The 19,102-nt window shown below is 34.0% G+C and overlaps 4 protein-coding genes across 4 annotated transcripts in view; 2 read left to right on the top strand and 2 right to left on the bottom strand.

Moving 5' to 3' along the window:
- Positions 1–8,175: 8,175 nt before the first annotated feature.
- Chchd3 (Coiled-coil-helix-coiled-coil-helix domain containing 3) lies at positions 8,176–9,994 on the top strand. Its single transcript, NM_001311990.1, is given in 3 exon segments — positions 8,176–8,333; positions 8,864–9,124; positions 9,756–9,994. Coding segments are annotated over 3 exon segments (483 nt in total). The 5' UTR covers positions 8,176–8,228; the 3' UTR covers positions 9,873–9,994.
- Positions 9,995–12,615: 2,621 nt separating this feature from the next.
- LOC106124888 (pre-rRNA-processing protein esf2) lies at positions 12,616–14,107 on the bottom strand. The gene is made up of 2 exons (XM_013321899.1): positions 13,765–14,107; positions 12,616–12,983 (listed from the first exon to the last, which is right to left on the bottom strand). The coding sequence occupies exons 1-2, from the start codon at positions 13,988–13,990 to the stop codon at positions 12,643–12,645; spliced, it is 567 nt and encodes a 188-aa protein (XP_013177353.1). The 5' UTR covers positions 13,991–14,107; the 3' UTR covers positions 12,616–12,642.
- Positions 14,108–14,199: 92 nt separating this feature from the next.
- On the top strand, positions 14,200–15,868 carry LOC106124019 (protein RTF2 homolog). Its single transcript, XM_013320456.1, has 4 exons — positions 14,200–14,400; positions 14,470–14,649; positions 14,791–15,000; positions 15,297–15,868. The coding sequence occupies exons 1-4, from the start codon at positions 14,332–14,334 to the stop codon at positions 15,804–15,806; spliced, it is 969 nt and encodes a 322-aa protein (XP_013175910.1). The 5' UTR covers positions 14,200–14,331; the 3' UTR covers positions 15,807–15,868.
- A 398-nt stretch (positions 15,869–16,266) lies between these two features.
- Positions 16,267–19,102, bottom strand: part of pigeon (gamma-secretase activating protein pigeon) — a 7,919-nt gene continuing 5,083 nt past the window's right edge. Inside the window, exons 11-14 of the mRNA XM_013322016.1 lie at positions 18,964–19,102; positions 17,906–18,120; positions 17,356–17,562; positions 16,267–16,714 (exon numbers count right to left, since the gene is read on the bottom strand). The exon at positions 18,964–19,102 is cut by the window's right edge and continues 94 nt beyond it. Of these exons, the coding sequence (XP_013177470.1) occupies positions 16,563–16,714; positions 17,356–17,562; positions 17,906–18,120; positions 18,964–19,102 (713 nt within the window). The 3' untranslated portion in view covers positions 16,267–16,562. The remainder of the gene's footprint in view (positions 16,715–17,355; positions 17,563–17,905; positions 18,121–18,963) is intronic.

Here is a 19,102-nt window from a genome sequence, read left to right as displayed (position 1 = left end):
ATTTCGCTCTGAATGTTATAAGTATAGCACACAATATAGCTTCAAAGTGGTACTAATAGTTACTTAATATGCAACATTAAACTCGCTTAAGTTGTTCTTGACTCATGTTATAATTCGTAGAATTAAAACCAAAAGAGGCAAACTAATAAATCTTTGATTTGTAATAAATCCTATCTAACAAACAATAATGCGTGTGTCCTATTTAAACTGGCTAGTTCTTATTTAACTTTGCACACAGTATAATTTGGATATAGGTATTTTAAACAACATTATTTAACATTAGACTATGAAATATTATGAAACATTACAAAGAAAATAAGTAATCTTTTTGAGCTAGAATTAGTTGTGTTATAAAACTACTAGCTTTTGCCTGCAACTTTGTCTGCGCGGAGTTAAAAGTGGCAAAAGAATTTATAAAATCAGTACAGTAGTTTTTGAGTTTATTCATTACATACAAAAATACAAATCTTCCCTCTTTATATACTACAATAGATATAGATTTAATGTTAAATAAATAATAAACTTAATAGAGATACAAAAAAGTTAATTAAATAAACAGCATAATAAGTTTATTAAACAGTTTATGAAGATTATGGTAGCAATTGTGCATCAAGTAGGTACAGTTATAAATTCTTTTCCCATGGTTTTTGTATTTGTTTATTCATATATATAATTATATCGGACGTAATTATTGGGTGCTTGATAGTTTCTAACTCACACATCCCGGTGTCCTAATAATGAGCTATAAACTCAGTCGTTATTTTTTAAACCGTTTCGTCTGAACCGGTTTGTAACCAGACCAGAGCGACCACTACGAGACCCGGTTTTTTTTTCGTTTCTATCGTAATTACATGACGTTAGATATATAAATGACGCGACTAGTGATGTGTTGAATTAGTTACATATTATATATATGAATGTTTAGATGGATGGATGGATCCTCAACGTAAATCGCTAAAATTTGGCATAGATATAGAACATAGTCTGAGAGAACACATAGGCTACTTTTTAAGTTTTTTTAGTAACGCTCAGACGGGGTTGCGGGTGACAGCTATTTTTTTTTTACAATAAGCAGTGCATCTTGTCCCTTTGAAATGAACAATGAAGGATAAGGAAAATAAATCAGGGTCCAATTTTTTCATTTTTTTCATTTGTTGCTTAGTCTCAAAAACTACGCTTTTCTTTATTTAAATTCATTGTTTAATAATATAAAAATGGTAAAGAAGTAGAATGTATTAAAGCCACAACAGAGCAGTTCAACGACTCTCTATACAATAGACATCAACGAGCGCCCACCGCGCTGCGCACGCGCATGCCATCTACCAGCGCCGCATGACGTCTCATATTTACGTTTAAATCTGAATAGGTAGATAATATTCTATTGTGAATTATGAATACAATGATTAAAAATAAATTTTATTACTAATTTATAAAAGTTTTCAAACACGATTAAATATAAAACCAAAATCCGATAAACGAATCTTTCCCTCATTTAAAAAAGAATAAATTTAGTTAAGTAACAAATAAGCAAGGGCGTGATAGAACCATCGGCATTTCACAGTAACATCATTTTCTTAGAAAGGTGATAATTAACACGAGAGAAATAGAAAAAGAGTAATGCTTATTTCTGTGTATGTAAAATATTTAATTGAGAATTAATTTCACAACGCATTAAATTACCTTATGAAATTACTCTTACATACTTTTGCAAACACCACAGGTTATTAATAACATACATACATACATACATACATACATGTCTCTGATTGCATTTCACGATAATTAATATCGCGTCAACCGCTGTGTAAAAATCCATACAATTGCAAACAGTACAGACATTTATATCGGACATCTTTGTCAGACATCTATGTCAGTATTTATTTCATAGTCTTTTGTTTATCGTCTTTTGTTTTATTATTTTAAGATTATAAATATAAAGGTATTATATAATATTTTTCTACTAAAACATTTTTGACTTCAAAAGTGACTGGCAACCCTAAGGTAAAAATATATATATTAAAAAGATAAAGACTTGACAATACTGCAGTGTGTTGGCGCCTTAATATAACTTTGGTTCGCCATAAAAGGCTAATTCCAGTGAGATTTACAGCTTGAGAAGGCGAATCTCGCTCGCGGCCATCTCAAGTTACTGTTATTGCTTTTATTAAAACACAACTTGAGCAATAACATCGTTCGAGTATCACGTTTATGTGCATTTCAACGAACTCATATATTGCCATGAATAATGAGAATATTCCATACCATCAAACAATCCTTGGACACCTTTCCCTTTTAATTGCTTTACCACGAGTTGTACCAATTATCAAGCAAAGCTCTTAACTTTTTCGCGGTATTTGTAAGAGTTGCGATAATCTTTAAATTATATAGATTCATCTTGTCTCTCTCTTGAATTCAAATTCTTAGAAAAACGATAATCATATGCCTCAAACTTATCGTGCATATTTCCAAAACAACATATTTCCTTATTATTTAAAAACTAGATGTCGCACGCGGCACTTTCGGCGCGAAATGAAAACAAAACTTAGTAGCTCATGTGTTCTTCCAGACTATGTTCTACATCTATGCCAAATTTTATCAAGACCTGTTCAGCCGTTCTTCTAACAAACATCTATCCATCCAAACATTCGCATTTATATTATAGTAAGGTTTTAGTATCAATTTTTTTTTTCATTCATCATCAGCTCACTATACGTCCCCACCGAGGGGCTCGGAGCCTACCCTAAGTTAAGGGTGATTGGGCCATAGTCAACCAAGCTGGACAACTGCGGGTTGGTTGACTTCACATATATCTTTTGAATTTCTTTTCAGATATGTGCAGGTTGCATCACGATGTTTTCCGTCACCGTAAGAACGTCGGATAAATGTACATATGTAAATCGGAAATCGAAAAACACATTGGTATATGGCAGGATTCGAACCCAGGACCTGAAGATTGCAAGTCAAGTGCTTGACCACTGAGCCACCGACGCTTCTTATTTTTTATCATTTTAGTATCAATATATCCAGTTAAAACCTTTAAGACACGCAATTTGCATCTTTTATTTTGGTTAAAATACGCTTCGTGTATCATGTGACGAACACTAATTTTAATACATTATTACTGGTCGTGTTGTAATTTGCAACAATGTTAGACATTGTAAGTCGGACAAAAGAATATAAAAGAATATTGTGTTTATACAATGTTGCTTAAATATCCAGTATTTTTAAGCCAAAAACACTCTAAACTTTAACACACCAATATTCCGTCAACAACTAAACATAACCGGTAAATAAAGCAGGAAAAATGCATAAGTTCGAAGGAATTTATTCCAGAATAGGTTTCTATTTCTACGTATAAACCGAGACCGTAAATGATACGATATTTATGCAGAATTTGAAACATTCTCGTGACCCCGCCTCGTGGATATAAAACCTCAGCATATTTGCTGTAAATGTGTTTATCGCCTTATTTTATATCTTTTCTTTTCGGAATTCATGACTTTCGAACGTCCCAAAACAAAATGTGGAATGGAAGCTGAATTCCCTGTTTTATTGGTTGCTTTAAAAGTTTTTCAAACTTTATTATGCGCAGTCATTCACATAAAGTTTCGATAAACTTAATCTGAATTAAATTATCTGACTGTGCATTAGAGAATGTGTATAAATTCGTGTTTATTGCTTACCTTGTATACATTATAAAGCAAATAAGGAAAGGTATTATCGATTTGATATTAAGATCGTGTGATCGTGTCTCTGACCAACATATCGTAACTTTAACAGTCGCGTTATAGTCAATATTGATTACTACATAACCATTACTATTTTACGTTAAATTTTGTTAATAGCAAAACTATGGGATAATAAATGAAATAAGTAACTGTAGTACTCGTAACAATTAACATAAGCTTAGTCAAATTTTTTATGTGCCTTAACAATCGTTTATAATTCTAAACTGTAATTTAATTGCTCTTACTTTAAATCAAATTATTAATTTACAATTTACATCATTTTCATACTACTTCAAAGCCAGGCAACGAATCCGTCCATGGACGTCGATGAACATCTCGGTGTTCAGGTTGCTCGTTTGCCACTCTCTTATTTAAAAAGAAGCTTTTTCCAACACTGGTAAAGTCCAAACCGTTCTATCAATAAAAACCGTTAAATATTTGAATTGATCTCGCACGCTTGCTTACGTTATTGAATTTGGTATAGACAAATACGTGTGCAGTGTTGTACAACATCTTTTAAAAGAACACTTGACAAAGTTGACAATTTGCTTAGTTTAATTTATTACTACATTTTTTACACATTACACAGATGTAGAATCATCATCATCGGCTCATTATACGTCCCAACCGAGGGTCTCGGAGCCTACCCTAAGTTAAGGGTGATTAGGCCATGCAGAATACGAACTCTCAATTCAAAATCTTCCAACTTCACATGCCTTTAACTCGTACAAATATGAATTATAGGTAAAAAGTCCTATAAGCTTTTATCTCTCCCTACGGACTTCATTAGCATGGTAAGCCTTTGTCGTAAGATGTTCCAGTTTAATCCAGTTCTCACCGGATCCATACAGAAGCATTTACGTCGAGTGATTAATGGACATCGACATAGAGACGTCTCCTTCTTGCCTATAAATTGCGGTACGCAGCTCGAGTTGTAAATTACAAAAAGACCAGGGACCCTCAAACTACGAGTCTTTATTAACTAAAGATTCTTAAAAGTAGTTAATCATAGATAGAATGGATGGATGGATGTAAGTAAATACGTGTTCCTTGATTTTTTACAAAAGAACAACATGAAAAACTTAATCCATCTAAAATTAATTTCATTTAAGACAAAATCTGTTGAAAAGGTGTTTTTTATCCGATGTTGGAGAATATTAAAGAGGATTCGTGTCGTGACGCATCAAGTTATATGTAAAAGTTTGAGTGCCACTGTTATAAAATACGTTACGATCTTTATGGTACCATTTACGCTCACCCTGTACACTCGGACTTATTTTTATATTAATTGCTGGGATTCGATTTTTTTCGTTTCTTTTTTCACTCAACGAGCACCTGTACATAAAAGCGGACCTCGAGATGATTTCGATGACTGGTTACTTTTTTTTAAATAAAATAAAAATATCCTTCTGATATTCTATATCATCCCTTGGGATGATGCATTAAGGTTCAGAATCGCTTATGAGAGTAAATTTCGAAAATATTTTTTAATGTCTTCTTTTTAATACAAGGGTGAGAAGATGAGTCCACTGACAAAACCGGGGCGAGCAGGTAGGAAATCGATTGTTGTTCGATTTTAACCGACCATAATGACGTCAGAAAAATTCCACTATTATTAACTTAAGTCAGACAAAAGGATTGAATTCAACATTAAACACCTGTCATATCATCTCAAGGATGATGAAAATTATTTTACATAAATTTTTATCATCTGTATTCCTTACCAAGCGGGCATATGTCTCTTTGTATTGTAATGTAATTTTTAAAAATAAAAATTTATAACCTAAAAAATAATATTTAAAAAGTTTTATTTTCCTCAAGGTTAATTTATAATTTAAGAAATTTCTTTAGATTTTTAATGGTATGTCTACCACGTTTTATAAGTAAACACGTAATATCTAATATCGCTTCAAATTCATTCATCCACATACCCTACTAACGATGTTGACATCTACATTAGTAAGCTAACACGATTGAGCCGAGCTACGCGGAGCCGCGACTGAATTCTCAATTGTAATTTGATTTCCAATTGTAGCGGCGGAATTAGGTTTGGCGCAGTTTGCGGTTATCGCGCTCCATTCCACTCACATTCTGGCAAACGACGGATTCAGATCTCATACAAATATTACTTCATATAGTATACTATTTTTAGACAAACGTTTTGACCTAATACGTTACATTTATGTAAAGAAAATCATTAGATTCAACAAGTTCTTGGTATAAATGTTATCTTTCATGTATAATTGTAGAAAGTGTGCAGAGAAAACAGGAAGCTTGTTAACTGAACTATGGTCACCAACACGGACCACCGTGCTCATGTTTACTGTAACCAAACACTTTGACTATTAGTGACGTCAGACATAAAAATGAGAATAATAAAAATAAGCGAAGAAAACATCAGAATCTGAAGTTCAAGACAAATGAAATATCCTATAAGTTAAACCGCAGACACTATTTAAAGTATGAGAGACGAAGTAAATTTTTAAAATGTTGGTCCAGTGTTGGACAATTTGTGGTCCAGTCGAAACTTTCCTTGTTACTGTTATGCGATTATAGAACTTATAGGAGTGTGATAGGTTTTAATGTAGCTTGAACGTACCTAATGCCACAGTTGTAGTGGCCTGCAACTGATAGTATCGACGAGCAATGGGCTCGTCCTATGGGTGAGTCGATCGCGATCCGGCACGCACTACTACTTTTCCTACAAATTATTTAACATTTTCGATAAACATAAATTTACCTATATTTCAAATAGATTAAGTACTTCTTATATTTTAAGAGTTATAAAGATTAAGCTAAGAATGTTATTATAAAATTATTGCAATACGATCCCTGACTGATATTCTAAGTTGGTAATTGGTCACAGAATGAGTTCTTAAATACAGTTTTAGTAACAAAAATTTTTACTAAGCACTGTTATACATTGAACTACTCTGTATGTGGCAGTATGAATCTTAAAAATAAAATATTGTATTTTTCTAATTCCATTTTTGAATCTGCCAAATCGAATCAATAAAAATTTTTGTTAGTGGCGTGCCGGATCGCGCTCCGATCAGACAGAAGAAAGTACGTCGGGCGCGGGATGATAGCGGCGGAGGCTGCGACCGGCCCGACCGGTTATGCTAAACCCCATTGTGGTCACTTTTTGTACCGGCACCCCCTCCCGCGCACTCCGCACGCCGCACCCCTAACCTCGCACCGCACAGGACACCTCATCGCAAATGTTCCGCGAACGAATAAGAGTTCGATATGCCAAAAATGATCACGATGTCAGGTTTTTTACTTAATAAAAATTCTTACCACTTTATTTAATATCGTGGAATTTCCTGGCACATATTCTTGTATAAACCAACATCCTGTTGCATGTACCAATTTCATTCCAAACCTTCATACATTCTTATACACGAACGGTGCAATATGTTAAAAAAAATATTTTTGTAAATCCGAGTATCGGGTGTTGACAATCAAATCCTACCACTCAAATTAACTTAAGCTGTTTAAAGAACTCTAATAAGCTTTTACTAGCTTTGCCCGTGACATCGTACGCACCGAATTTAAAAAAAATGTAAGCTTTGGGGTTTGCATGACAGCATTTATCCTTAATATTCCTACTAGCCTAAGTTATATTCACATACAGTCAGTGATATTGTAGCTTTCCAAAGGCAAAAGAATTTTCGAAATCAGTCTAGTAGTATATGTGTTAAATCATTACATTACAGATATGGATAAAGGAGCAAGTAATGGGTAACAGAATATTGTTGAAAATAAATGTAATCCATATATTACCAGCCTATCAAAATTTGTTAATGTTCCTGGTACATATACATGTATCTACTTTGCGTTTGAGGTAAAATTTTATTGTTATTATAATAATATAAACTTTACCAAATTGTCGACTAAGTAAAAGTGTAAGTTCGCTATTTTCGTAATTAAAAACAGGATACATAATTACTTAAATATTAAAATTAGAAAAAATATGTGGGAAAGGGCGTAATTATACATATGGATAATCCTAGTAATCATAATAGTTAAAAGAATGTGTCGCGGCCGAAGAAATGATTTATTCGCTAAGAGTAAACATATGTGTTTATTTTGTTCTGTTGTTGAAACCATGTTAAAATAAAGGCAAACAACAAAACTGAACAATACCGACAAAATCGCAACGGGTATCGCCATCTAGTAACAACTCCATTAGATAGTTTTATTAATTAAAATAATAGTCAAATTCTATTGATAATTTTTACCGACCTACCTACACTTTAAAGCATATAGCGTAAGTTAGCTCTTAAAAATAAAAGAAAAACCATCCTTTTGTTGTTAATTTTCGTAAAAAAATATTCATTCTTTATCAAATGAGCAAATTTTTAATCTGTGCCCACCACGGCCATAGACAACTGTACGATATTCTTGTCGTGTTTGAACAGTGCGTGTTCTGTCAAAAATGTCCTTTTGACGGCGTTTGCCGATGAAGTTATTTGAAAAATATAGATTTTTCTTAAGATGGGAGGCTCCCAGAGTACTCGAAAAATAAGTGTTGAGAATGAAAATGCTATTCAAGTTTCTCAGGAAGCAATAGACCGGATACAAGAGCGGCTGGCTGCTAAAGTAATTATGTTTCTACATTACATAATTTTATCAATGTCACGAAGCGTTTAATCAAAATATTAAGTTTTCATCTTCAAATAAAGTTCGTACACAAACAACTCAGCTATTGTACGATATCCTCATATCTTTGGTGTAAAGCGTTTAATACGTTTTAAATACTTATAGGTTAGAAACAATTTAGGTATACATTTTTAACGCAAATGTTACTTATCATAATTTGCTATGACCTCATGTTTGGGCTTTACTTTCAGTTACATGAATTTCTCGTGTAATAATTATTTAACAGTATATAGTCTTATTTATAATTGAAACTTAAATTACACTATGGAAATTATAAAATAAAACTTCATATTAGATATATTTCAATACTTTATTTATTTTGTGTTGTAAGCAAATGTGTTAACCATGAACTTTCTAGTACATGTAACATAACACAAGCAAATCTTTGTTTAGCACTGAAGTTTCGTATTAAATACATAAAATTAATTTGTCACAAACATAAAGTTAATATAGCAATTTGTGTTTTACAGCAAGCTGATCAACCACCGCCTCCCCCTCAGTACATACCACCACCAAATTACGAGTCGCAGCAACGTCAAAAAGACTTTGCTGCTGAAGAGGCTTACTGGGCGAGACGTATTGAAAACCTAAAAAGGACACACGAAAAGATAAATAGCGGGATGCACCTAGAATACCAAAAAACATTGAAAGAAGCTAATGAGCTGTTCAATCTAGTGCAAGAGGATAAAATTGCCAATAAATTACCACCATGTCAGGAAGAAAAAGCAAAGGTAAAAATATAATGATTTTGACATCATATCTTAAAATATTCAATGCAGACACAAGTTTATTGTTCTCATAGTTCATTGTTCAAGGCTTTTCTTTATAAAATAGTAAAATTTGTCTGTATTACTTTGGCTGTGTTTATCCAAAATGAATTAATAATGTGTAATATCTTAGCAATATTATAAATGTGAATGTTTAGATGGATGGATGGATGTTTGTTTGGAAGAACACATAGGCTACTTATTAAGATTTTTTTTATTCCGACCAAAGGGAGTCACGGCTGACTGCTAGTAATTTCATAATATATTTTATTTCAAATTGCAACAACCTTATGAAATATATATGTATTTACTATAAATATCTACTGATGCAGTACATGTCTAATTGTGAGTTTCTGAGATCATTATCTCCATGTAAAACATATTATCTCTGTTTTGTCTTGTGATAATGACAAGGATGACGATATGTTTTATTCAGCTATTTTGGTCTTGGAAAGCAACGGTAAGAATATAATTGTTATCGGTTTTTATCAAAGTTAAAGTGAGAGATGTCAATATTATTGTAATAAAGGTGTTAGGAGACTCACCTCCATTACCATTGGATAATTTTACCAACTTAATGTGTTTTTATTTTCAGGTTCTAGAATGCTATAGTACAAACCCCAACAAGTCTCTAGTGTGTTCAGTGATAGTGAATCAATTCAATGACTGTGTATGTAAGAGTAGGATTGCCGCTGTGTCCGCAACATCCTAAGTGGCGCTGCTGTATATAATTGGGGACAACAATAGGGAAAACATGCATCCAACCAAGCCTGTGGAAGGCTCTAACGTAGATTTAATTATTATTATTGCTGTATGAATAAACTGGTTATCTTATCTTATTGTTTATCTTACTATCGGCCAGTCTGATTGCCCTGGCGAAAATTATCTTTAGTAATATTTTGTTTTTTTTTATTATGTTATCCTAGTAAATAATATTTGGATTGCAATTATATTGCATTATAACAATGAAATTTGCAATCCATCTAAGTGCGAATACCTTTAAGTAAAGCGAAAGCTTTTTTTTTTTACATAATACGCAATCATTCTCTTATTGAAAAAATCTTCATTTTTTTCATCAAAATTTCATTACAATCTGCTCTCAATTTCAAACAAACTGACTTTTATTAATATAGATTTTTATAAATAATGTTAAAATCAAACATATTGTATTTGTTGATAAACTTTATCTTATTTTGTAATAATAAAATTAATATATTAATTAACTATAATAATAAAAGAGCTTTCCTATACTACTTCCAAAAATTGGAAAATAAGAAAACAATTATCATTGATCTATGTTACATAGGTGAGATATGTTTTAAAACTAAATATGTTTAACAAAAACTACAGGTTCAAGTTGGAAGGCATGCATATCCACCATCATTTTGAATAACAGTTGATAGACGCTTCTTCATGGATCCAATTAATTGTTGACAGATCTCAGTGCCACGGAAGCCTTCCCAGATTTTATGACAATGATCACTAAGTGCTTCTTTAGTAGTTTCATTCTGGTTGTTCCATCTTTGGACTATCGCTCCCCAAATGTCTTCAATAGGATTTAAATCTGCACTTTTCGCTGGCCAAGGAATACGTTTTAAATGTGTTTCATTACTGTTAAACCAATTTTGTATAATTTTTGCATTATGAATAGTGTTGTGTTGTACAATATTAATAACAGGAAACTCTTGCTGCGGAAAATAAATTCGTAATGTCGGCAGCACACTTTCTTCTAATAGATTAACATATTCCTGTGCAGTTGTTCCAGGTGTCAAGTTCACAAGTTCTCCAACACCTGCAGAACATATCCAACCCAAAATGTTTGCAGTAATTGGATCAGAAGAATCATTTGTCACTATTTGTTCTTCTGTCAATCGGGTTCGGTCAAACTGCCACAAATGTAATCTACCCGATTGAGAACCTGAAAATGTCATTTCGTCAACAAACACTGTAGATGTCCAATCAAAGTTTAAATATTGCCGAGCGAATTCGAGTCGGGCAGTTTTCTGAGCATTTGTTAAAGCCACATTTTTTGGAGGCCACCTATGGTGAAAACCCATATTACGGAGACAGTTCCTTATTGTCCTGGGATGTACATCAAACATTTCCGCGAACTGTGACGTTGGTGTATAGCCATTTAAAATGTATTGTGTTTGCATGATACGACGTTCTTCCTCTGATATAATAGACGGGCGATGATTATTTTGCCGTAGGTCCACAAGAGTGCCTACAGATTTGTATCGCCGAATCCAGCGGCGCACCGTCTCTCTTGACACACTTAACCGCCTCGATATTTCGCGTATGCCTACATCTTGCTTGTGTAACTTCACTATTTGAGCTCTTAATTGTTTATTATTAGGAGGCATGTTATTATTGATTAAATTAAAAATTTAAAACAAAATATCTATCTCGAAAACATGACATTGACAGTTGTGAATGAATTTGAATCTGTCAATGTCATGTGCCGAAATGCTGTAAATTACTTTTTTCGTTACCATGGCAACTTACTATTCAAACACATTAGACATGACAAATATTATTTAAAATTCCTCTATCACTACTTTTTACAAGTGTTTTAGTCCTTAAATCAAACAAAAATGATGAAAAACAACGAATTAAATAATCCTTCTGAGAAAAAAAGAAGAGTTCCTTTATATCCAGGATTCCCGGAATTGGCACGTTCTGATGTCAGCATTTATCCGAGTTATACAAAATTATCTCTCGCATAGTAGGTATATTTTAAAGTAAAATAAATATTGCATAAGGTCAGTAGTATAATAAAATAAGTCAAATACCTATATATTGCAGAGTGTTAGAGAGAATAGGAGTAGGATAGCAAGGTGTTAAACAAAACGTTTCGTTTCATGCAAACTACCAACAAAATTGAATATTGTATCCTACTTTTCAATAAAAAAAAAAATACCTAATTATCTGCCTAACCCATTCATCTCCATACGTTGCCTACAGTTATTAATATAGCTAGTGTTGCTTAACATTTAAAATGAGCCTTTATTTCTTACACTGTTACTTTCAGCCTAGTCGTTTGCCGCCATCGCTACCACTGGGCTAAGGTAGCACAACATAAGCAGTTTATGCAGGAGTTACACAGTTTTGAACGGCTACAACCAAATGCTCTAGATGGAGTAAGAGTGCATCGGGAGTTCTCTCAAGGCATATTGTCCCATAAGATACCACCGCGACGGTATATACAAAAGTTGTCGATAGACCCTTTAAACTCACGGCAAAGGATGCGTGTGGAAGAAATTGTTAGTGGAAGAGTTAAATTTGGTTAGCTGAAGTTAGTTATTAGTTACGCGAACTATAAGAGTACCTGATGTAAGAAAAATAAACTGTCTATTTCATACATAATGATTCATTATCTTTCTGTGCATCAATTAATATCTAAAGAATTAAATCTATTGAATTTGTCAAGAATGTTTGGATAAATAAAAAGATCATAATATTAAAAATTTAATCAACATTTATTAATCTGCAGTTTCCATTGCTTTCTTGCGTTTGATTTTCTTACTCTTCTCAACATTGTTCTGTAAGAAGTGGGCCTCTTTCTTAGCCTGAGATATCTCAGCCCTTAGCCTCTGTTTCATGGCAGCCTTCTCATATGCCAACCTCTCACTAAGATGCACCCACTTAAACCTGGGTATGTATTTTATATTCCATAGCATGTCATAGTAACGTGACTTCTTTCTTGTTCCAATTTTAGCATTATTGAGATTAGCTGCCACCTGTTTAGCAACTTTTTTCTTCTGGAACTCCACCCAGCCTTCTGTAAATTGGTTTGGTACACGCTTACGTTTCTCGCCTGGTTCTGTAAATTAAGATAAGAGACTATATTACTGGTATTTCGCAGTGACATAGACATACATGGCAGTAGGACAATTTAAAGCTACATTATGTAGCAAGCAATTAATTATATGCTAATAGTGTAGAACAATCTTAGGAATTAATCCCTTTCTATGCAGATGGAATAAAGTAGAATGATTCAAGTTTTGTGTTTTTAATGTGTATTTTTTTTCTTTTTGTATGTACAAATATACATTAAAATGATATAATTTTGTTTTCTTATCATATACAGTTCTAACAAGATTATCACAAACTGTTTATTTTTTGTACCCTAATAGTAAAGATGGCAAATGAGCAAGCAGACAGCTGCCCAGATGTTTATCATATGCATTTGTGGATGCATTTCCTATCTTTAATTGACAGAAGAAGAAACACCAAGGAATAGAATATTTCCACTCCTTATATATTCCTGCCTTCGCCGAATTCACCTTTCCATCTATTACCACCCTTTCAAGTAAAGGGAAGAGGACCCAAATTAGGCTTCGGCCATGCTCACATATTAGACGAAAAGCGGAATTGGAAATTGCTTCCAGTGTACACTTTTTACTGTATGATCTTTGTATTTCAGTGAATGAGCTGGCTAATTCATCAACAGATGTTGCTGGCTCTACCACTGTGAAAAGCTATGGTGGTAATGGCGATACTTATATCAAAGTAAAGGAGCATATACCAGAGTACACATACTACTAATCGTAGTAAACACTAGTATTGGTAATTTGTCATAACCTCCTAAGTAAAACACTTACTTGTACTCGGCTGAAGGTATATCCTACCAATTTCGCCATATTGACTAAAAATTTCTCTAATCTTCGCGACATTCATGTATGGAGGTATTGTCGATAAATAAATAATCCCACGTTTCTTTTTCTTCTTTTGGAGAATGTTTATATCAGAGTTTTTTTCATCGTTTGCTTCGCTCGATTCGCATTCGGATCCATTTTCGGGGACCCTAGCGGTATCCGCTTCAGGCATCTTGAATACTTTCTTTAAGTATCGAATGAATATATTATTATTACAGAAATGCTTTGAAAATTACAAAATAGTATATAACCATCAAAGTTAACCACATGAAAATGACAGTGACAGTGACAGATATGCAGATTACACATGTGACAAAAAGTGAATGAATATCATTGCACTCTTTGTACATCGTTGTCGTTGACTATTTTTTGTATAATCTTTGTTGCGTGTAGTGTCATGGTGACATTGTCAACCTCATTGTTTTGTTTCATTAATGGTTAATGGAAGATAGTAATTGTTGATTTTAATTCAATAACTTATCGTGTAGAAAAGTATTACTACAAACTAGTGAAATGGGTTGCGATGGTGGTACTATCCCACGTCGAGATGAACTAGTCCGTTTGAAAAAGAAACCAGAACAGGTAAGAAGACTCATACATTACATCATTCAAGAACTTTTATACAAATATTGACACTCATTTGTATTTCAGAAAGATAAAGACGCTGAACGCGCATTCAAATGGCGTAATTGCGCCCTATCTCAGCAACCATTACAACAACCCATAGTTGCATGTGGCTTGGGTAGATTGTACAGCAAGAGTTCCGTTTTGGAGTCCTTGTTGGATAAAGAAACTAAGCCAGAATCTATAGCTCACATTAAAAACATGAAGGTAAGAAATTATCAACAAGTTATATTTCAAGAGTATTGGATACTCAGCAACAGTAAAGCCAAATAGTTTTCCTCTACAGATAACAAAAGATATGTTAGTCTGTCCTTTAATCATAACATTAAAATATGTTCAATATTTTAGGATATCAGAGACCTAAACCTGACAAAGAACCCGGCATACACCAATGCAGAGCACACTGATGGTGCTGTGGGTGATGGTAGTGCACCATTCATATGTCCCATCAGTGGGTTGGAGATGACGGGCAAATTCCGCTTCATATTTCTGTGGAGCTGTGGCTGTGTGCTGGCTGAACGTGCATTAAAAGAAGTTAAACAAAACATTTGCCATATGGTAAGATTTATCTGTATTTGATAATCTATAATTTGATTGATTCCTATGTGATCTATTGTATTTTTGAAATGCAAGAAAGTTTGCAAGACAAAGACAAATTCATAAGGAGGCATAAGTTTTGCAAAAATGTTTCAGATGTACTACAGGTACATTATGTAGACATTACATGTAGACTAGCGCATTCTGCCATTGCTGAGGAACTTTTTTGTAACTAGTAAAGTCAACACAATTTTTAAATGATAGAAAATTTAGAAAGTAAGTTTGTTTTAGTTACATCAATCATATTTTATTTGCAGTGTCAAAAACCTTTTGCTGATAATGATGTTGTTGTACTCAATGGAACTGAAGAGGATATAGAGCTGTTAAAGGAAAAAATGGCTGTTCGTATTGCCAATAGAAAAGGTAAGAAGATAAAAATTGAAAAAATCGAAAAAGAAACTAAACCGGAAACTGTCACATCTGGAAGTTTAAATGATGCATCATCTTCTAAAACAGAAGTGAAAAATGAAAAGGATGAACCAGAAGCTGGCTGTAGCAAAGCTTTAAAAAAAGAAATGGACACAATACCATTGTCTCTGCCCAAATTCAATCCGAACAAACAGACAAGGGGTCATTTTGGGTCTTCAAAGAGAGCTTTACCATCCGGTCTTGTTGATGACCCCTCATATAAAAAGACCAAGAAAGACTACAGTATAGCTAAAGACCCACAAAGCACTGAAGTGTACAAATCTATATTCACATCACATAAAAATGAGCAAAACCAACAAAGGGCACATTGGGTTACTTACAACCCATTTTACAATTAATTTTTATTTTAATGAATGTAATTAATCATATTAATGGATAAATAAAAAGCTTTTTTCTATAATTGTCTATTTTATTTGCATAAATATTGCCCTACAAGTTGAACATTTATCTAAATTTAATTTCCTACATTTTAACCATAAGATTAAATATGTTTATGAGTCAGTTCTGTATTTTATGACAAACAGTAACATGATATTGAAAATATGTCATTAAATTACAAATTGAATTAATTATAATGATAAAGTTTAGAATATTCTGGTGATAAATATAACATCAAGTATGACTTTAAACATTCATATAAAGTTGACATTGTAATAAAAATTTTGTGCCTTTATATACTACATACAAATTTTTGTAAATATAACAAGCAATTAAATAAGCGGAATGAACATATAAATAACAATAAATTAAAAAAAAATAAGAATAATTTACTTTACTATAAAGACTTATATTAATTGATAAAATTTAAAATTAAGAAATTTAAATCGATATTAAGAATGAATGAAATAATTTTAATTTGACCATTTTGTCAATGGAACATAGATAATAGTCGTTTTGGCATTTTTTGTTTTTTTTTTTACCTCACTGATATCGATTCCATATTACTTCAGCTATATTATTAAAATTATTAATTTAATGTTACCACACTTTTTTAATGAACAAACTAACACTCGATCTACCTGATGTTACGTGTTGATAAGCCCTTAAATAAGTACACGGTAGTTTACAATGTGCCTACCTACTTATGTAGATGTTTACTGAGCAGTTTGCTGGTGTACAGAGGCGAGTGTCGCCTCTATAATGAGGTTGAAGTCCAGCTCATTGAGGCTGGCCTTCGCCGTCAGCAGGTCCAGGAACGTGTCCAGCGGCGACAGACGCTCACCCGACGGCAGCGCCGCTATACCACCTGTGTAACATAGATTAAGTTTATAAAGAGTCATCTGAAACCATTAACTTTATTCACCATATTGAAAATGACAGTCAGTGTTACATAGATTAAGTAAGGTTATACTTAATATATATGTATAAATATGTGTGTCCGATTTCGGGATAATAGGAATTACCACAGTAATCATAAAGTAATATTATTTTATCAGATACATAAGATGCATTTTTGTTCATCATCATACGTCCCCACCGAGGGGCTCGGAGTCTACCCTTAGTTAAGGGTGATTAGGCCATAGTCAACCACGCTGGACAAGTGCGGGTTGGTTGACTTCACACATATCTTTGAATTTCTTCTCAGATATGTGCAGGTTGCATCACGATGTTTTCCTTCACCGTAAGAACGTCGGATAAATGTACATATGTAAATCGGAAATCGAAAAACAAATTGGTACATGGCGGGATTCGAACCCAGGACCTGCAGATTGCAAGTCAAGTGTTTGACCACTAAGCCAGCGACGCGCATTTTTGTTCAGTGCTATATATTTGCACCGCGTTGATACTTTTAGTATTGGGATGTAATTTTAAATTGTGTGAACTTGATACCGATAAAGTATTGTGTCGAGCAACTGTAGAAGTGTATGTGTAGAGAGAGACGGAGACCTGTGTCCCGCAGCGCGGAGTGTCGCAGTCGGTCGTGCGTGGCGCTGTGCCCGCCGCTGAGCAGCGCGCCGGCGTGCTCGCGCGCGCGCAGCTGCAGGGCGGCGCGGTGCTGCCAGCTGGCCAGCGCGCGCCGCCCCCGCGCCTCACCCGCCAGCTGGATCAGCCGCAGTTTCTTGTTCACGCTGCGCTTCTCATCCTCATCTTTGCCTAACACAAACCTCTGCTGATTACTATGTTGGCCATTTATATGTTTCATTTTATTCTGCACAGTAAAAGTGATTTAGGAGTTGTCGGAAAAATTAAAAAAGGTCAAATTTTACTAATATAATAAATTTATAGATGTATGGATGGATGGATGTTTGTAAGAAAGTATACACAAAACAGCTAAACAGTTATCGTAAAAATTTGCGAACGGAGACGCCGATGAAAACTACTCTTTTATAATAATAAAAATGGTAATTAGCAGGTCCGACAAGATGACCAACGAAAGACGTACAAAATACGTAATATAGTTATTATTATTAAGATTATCTGTAACAGTGAAACATACCGGCGACGATAGCTTTGAGCACGTCGATCTGCAGCTCGAAGACGTTGCGGTGGACGCGCTGCATGAAGGCGTGGTGCGGCAGCGCGCGCCATCCCAGGTACGTGAAGAAGGAGCTGAAGCCCGCGGGCAGAGGGAACGCCGCGCTCTCCGCCGACAAGTAGTACTGCTCCAGCACTTTGAACAACACCAGCGCGTGCGTCGGCTCCAGCTCATCTCTGTACCACATACACTACTCTCTTATATCTTGCATTTAGTACTAACCAACGCACTCAGACTTGGTTAATTGTCAGTAAAAAGAACCTCAATAGCAAATTTATCAAACTTAGTAAACTTTGGTAATGTTATAAAGTTATTTTATAAGAAATAGACCCAGTAGAATGATTTTTTTAATAACTTAAAAACCACAGAGTAGTTATTGGTGAATGAAATGTTTTGCGTAAAAAATTATCAACTTTTTTTATGTATGAGTTAGAAAATGGTTTTAATAATGTATAATTTTTAGCATTTGTTAGATAAAGAATATATCTTATTTTGTTATATAAATTTTTATTTTAACTTAAATTATTAAAAACATTTAAGAAATACACACGAGCTACACTAAACTTACCTTAATCATATTTAAAGCGACACAAACAGATTACGATGGAGTATTACAAAAAAAAATTAACTACACAAAAACTAACAAAAAAAAACACCTAAGCAAACCGTTACGAATCCAAGCAAAGTGAATCCAAAGATGAATCGAAAACAAAACCTAAAACAAATCAAACATCATCCAACAAACCAAACATCAAATGAATTTGTACCAAAAACAAAAAAGTGAGCGAAACAAACAAGCTATAAATGACTGCAACCAAATAAAACATTAAACCACAACAAAGAACAAGTTTCAAGAGACCAGCTATAATAGCTTTTAGGTTACGAAGATAATTTTTGCTTCAAATAAAATCGATGAAATATGATTCCAATTACAACTGATCTCCGTAAAGGTTCATTTTAAATACAAAACCAAACGTATTTCAACGCGATGTGGCAGATCGTATTGAGCGGTGTCATACAGTAGGGAGAAGCCGCGCAGGTGCGAGTAGGGCAGTGCGCAGGCGCGCGAGGCGGCACGACACAGCGAGCGCGCCGCCTCCAGCTGCGATGCCGCCCACCGCGTCGCCAGCGCGTGCACCCCGCCCTCCGCCCCGCCCC

This window comes from Papilio xuthus, unplaced genomic scaffold (genome assembly GCF_000836235.2).
Source record: "Papilio xuthus unplaced genomic scaffold, Pxut_1.1 DF825946.1, whole genome shotgun sequence".
Lineage (NCBI taxonomy): Eukaryota > Metazoa > Arthropoda > Insecta > Lepidoptera > Papilionidae > Papilio > Papilio xuthus.
Note: the sequence above shows the minus strand (reverse complement) of the source record. Positions and strands in the feature narration are given on the sequence as shown.